Source organism: Mandrillus leucophaeus, unplaced genomic scaffold, assembly GCF_000951045.1.
Source record: "Mandrillus leucophaeus isolate KB7577 unplaced genomic scaffold, Mleu.le_1.0 Scaffold414, whole genome shotgun sequence".
Taxonomy (NCBI): Eukaryota; Metazoa; Chordata; class Mammalia; order Primates; family Cercopithecidae; genus Mandrillus; species Mandrillus leucophaeus.
The window spans coordinates 179,745-183,581 of record NW_012104410.1 but is presented as its reverse complement, the minus strand read 5'-3'; the positions used below and the strand labels follow the sequence as shown (position 1 = coordinate 183,581).

General features: G+C 43.5%; 1 protein-coding gene across 3 annotated transcripts in view; it reads left to right on the top strand.

Annotated features, from left to right (window-relative positions):
* Positions 1 to 3,837, top strand: part of ATF7 (activating transcription factor 7) — a 119,725-nt gene that overhangs the window by 86,763 nt on the left and 29,125 nt on the right. Inside the window, exon 4 of one of the 3 annotated variants that reach the window (XM_011992576.1) lies at positions 2,863 to 2,981. In XM_011992576.1, the coding sequence (XP_011847966.1) occupies positions 2,863 to 2,981 (119 nt within the window). Of the gene's footprint in view, positions 1 to 2,862; positions 3,418 to 3,837 lie in introns of those variants that run through there. The other 2 variants (XM_011992575.1, XM_011992577.1) reach the window with 2 other exon arrangements.

The window sequence follows — 3,837 nt, the reverse complement described above, 5'->3', positions numbered from 1 at the left end:
CTTAAGCCAGTCTCTGAAAAAACTAGGATCACAGGCATGCACCACCACACTGGTTAATTTTTGTTGTGTTTTTTTTTTCTTTTTTCTTTTTTTTTGTTTTGAGACGGAGTTTCACTCTTGTTGCCCAAGCTGGAGTTCAGTGGTGCAATCTTGGCTCACCGCAACATCTGCCTCCCAGGTTTAAGCAATTCTCCTGCCTCACCCTCCCAAGTAGCCGGGATTATAGGCATGCACCACCATGCCTGGCTAATTTTGTGTTTTTAGTAGAGACAGGGTTTCTCCATGTCAGTCAGGTTGGTCTCAAACTCCCAACCTCAGGTGATCCACTCGCCTTGGCCTCCTATAGCGTTGGGATTACAGGTGTGAGCCACCGCACCAAGCCAATTTTTGTATTTTTTGTAGAGATGGAGTTTCACCATGTTGCCCAGGCTGGTCTTGAACTCCTGAGCTCAAGAGGGGATCTACCTGCCTTGGCCTTCCAAAGTGCCGGGATTGCAGGCCTTAGCCACTGCCCCCAGCCTAAGAGCCATGTCTTAAATCTGGGCAATACTCCTATCTTCCTATCCCTTCCCTCCCCCAAACATATACACAAGTGTATGCATGTAGCACCAAAACATATAGAAAGTATTCAGTAAAAACTTACTGATTTTTTTGGCTAGGCGCGGTGGCTCACGCCTGTAATCCCAGCACTTTGGGAGGCTGAGGCAAGTGGATCACCTGAGGTCGAGAGTTCGAGACCAGCCTGACCAACATGGAGAAACCCCGTCTCTACTAAAAATACAAAATTAGCTGGGCATAGTGGTGCGTGCCTGTAATCCCAGCTACTCGGGAAGCTGGGTCAGGAGGATCCCTTGAACCCGGGAGGCAGAGGTTGCGGTGAGGCGGAGGTTGCAGTGAGCTGAGATAGCGCCATTGCACTCCAGCCTGGGCAGCAAGAGGGAAACTCTGTGTCAAAACAAAACAAAACAAAAACTTACTGATTTTTTTTAGGATTCGTTAGAGCAGGTTCAGGGTTCTCTGATATATTTTCAGTCTGTTTGTTCACAAAGCAGAGCCATTTGAAAGTTAGAGGCCACCTGCAAAGTGAGGAATTAGATTTGACACAGGGGAGCCTTTAAAAAACCAGAAATGAGCCTGAACAGCAGGGCCAGGAGAAGTTTGTTTGAGCCTCATATCAAAGGTCTGAAAGTCCCTCCTCTGCCGTAGCCATGCCCTTAGCTGCCCCCTCCTGTTCCACTTGAGTTGTGATTTTGGGTATGCCCTTATTAAAGTACTCTCTAAGCATAAAGGATGATATTACTTCTACTCACCCAGGGATGGAGGGAAAGTGGCTTTATCATTAGCCAACCAAAGCTGCCAGAGAACCTTTTAAAACTATTTTGAGAAATAGTGGTAACTTTTCCAAACACTCTGATTCAGAAGAGGTTTTGTTTAAATTTTTTATAAAAATCGTGCTATTTCCATGGAAAGTCCCACTGTACTATTTTCAACTGATCAGGCTGGAAGGGGTGTGTTTTTTTTTTTTTTGTATTTTGTTTGTTTGTTTGTTTTGAGACAGAGTCTCACTCTGTTGCCCAGGCTGGAGTGCAGTGGCAGTAATCTCGGCTCACTGCAGCCTCCACCTCCTGGGTTCAAGGGATTCTCCTGCCTCGGCCTCCTGAGTAGCTGGGACTACAGGAGCCTGCCACCATGCCCACCTAATTTTTGTATTTTTTGTAGAGACGGAGTTTCACCATGTTGGCCAGGCTGGTCTCAAACACCTGACGTCAAGTGATACACCCATCTCAGCCTCCCAAAGTACTGGGATTATAGGCGTGAGCCACTGCGCCCGGCCAAGAAGGGGTGATTTTAACCCCAGGTCTCACTCCTTAAAGTATCATTTAAACATTGTTCTCTATTTTTTTCATTCATTCTAGTGGTTTAGGGTATGAGATGAATCCCTGAAGTAGCATGCCAAGGAAAGCCATCGTAATAGAGTTAGGATCCGTGAACAAGATTCAGGTCTAAAGAAGCAGGATTGGGAGGGAGAAGCTCAAATGTAAAATTCAGGTTGCTTAAAAAGTTCCAATGGTTTACCAAGAGCCTTTCTCTTCCCAAGGGCAGAGGCACAGTGTTGAGGAGAGATTCGTGCAGCCCCTGTGGGCATATTTTGGCTGGCAAAACTAAATCCAAATATCCTGGTTTCGGGAACTTGCTCTGGGCCTAGGTCTCTGTGAAATTAGGTCTATTGTTTGCAGTTTCCTTCTCCAGCTCATGATCTTGCTGTCTTACTCCTCAGCCCCTAGATTTGCCTGGAATCCTTCAGAAGGTAACAGACCATTATTACCTCAGTGACCACTGAAAGACAAGGCACTATTTCTTACTTGGTAGCTTTAGTCAGCAAACTCAACCATCTGATCCTCAGTTTCTTCTCATCAGATTTTAACATTCATCTGCTTTTTCTGCTCACTTCAGATCTAGCTAGCAGGGAGTAAGTTTACAAAAGAAAACATTGCTTAACTATACTTAGTTTTCAAATCTAGAGGTTTCACAAAACTGTGTCACCTGTGTGGGTAGTTTGGTTTGGTTGGAGGTAAACGAGGTAAAACTAGCACTGAGAGAAAAGTGGGTACATGGATAGTCACACAACAAAACGCTGTTCTGTCTTCCCCCTGCTGGCTTTGAGGCAACACAACACAGACACCCTCTGGTGGCCTAGCACCAGCCTTCACCTACTAGAGTTTCATTAAAGCAAATTTGCCCTAACACAAAGACTCTATCTCCAAATCAGAAAGTACAAATGCATTATCTATATACTATTTAATATCAAGTTTTAATTTCAGATCAAAACTAAAACAGTTTCCTTTTCTTTCATGTCTACAGATCAAACTCCTACTCCAACTAGATTCCTGAAGAACTGTGAGGAGGTGGGACTCTTCAATGAACTAGCTAGCTCCTTTGAACATGAATTCAAGAAAGCTGCAGATGAGGATGAGAAAAAGGCAAGAAGCAGGACTGTTGCCAAAAAACTGGTGGTATTCAGACCTAGGCTATTTTCATTGTGCTTTGGGATAATGTTCTTAATTGGTTAAAACACAAAATCATGGGCTTAGTAGAGTAAAACCAGATAGTAGTCACTAATCCCAGTCAGCCATTCAGGTCTTTAGGAGTTCCAGATGATGGATCAGCACAAGTCTGTTGTCACCAAAAATTAGTCCTCTTGTTCTTCCAGGGGAGTATTAGTTTAATAATCTGTTTTTTAAAAAATATTTGTATTATAAATATGTTGAAGATGTTAAAAGGTGATAAATTACTCAGATTTTGTTAGATAACATATTCGTTGCCAAATCCCACTCTTTCCTGAGCTGATCAGACTTCTCAGCTGCACTGTTTTTTTGAATCAGCAAGTCAATAAACATTTATCAAATTTCCACTCTTCTTTGTTTCAGTATATGTGGTTTTTGCGTTTAAGTAGCTTTCTACTATTATTCAAAGAATTAAAGATAAGGATGTTCTCACTGTCTTTCAAAGGAGATCAACCAGGACGGTGAAAGAACTAGAAACTATGTCACTTCAGGAACTTTTAAAGAAATCGAGTGGCCAAGTACATTGGCTCATGCCTGTAATCCCAGCACTTTGGGAGGCCAGAGTTTCAGGAGTTCAAGACCAGCCTTGGCAATAGCAGGACCTCCATGTTTACAAAAACAGTTTTAAAGATTCATCAGGCATGGTGGTGCATGCCTGTAGTCCTAGTTACTTGGGAGACTGAAGCAGGAAGACTGCTTGAACCCAGGAGATCAAGGCTGCGGTGAGCTATGATTGCACTATTGTGCTCCAGCCTGGGTGACAGAGTGAGAC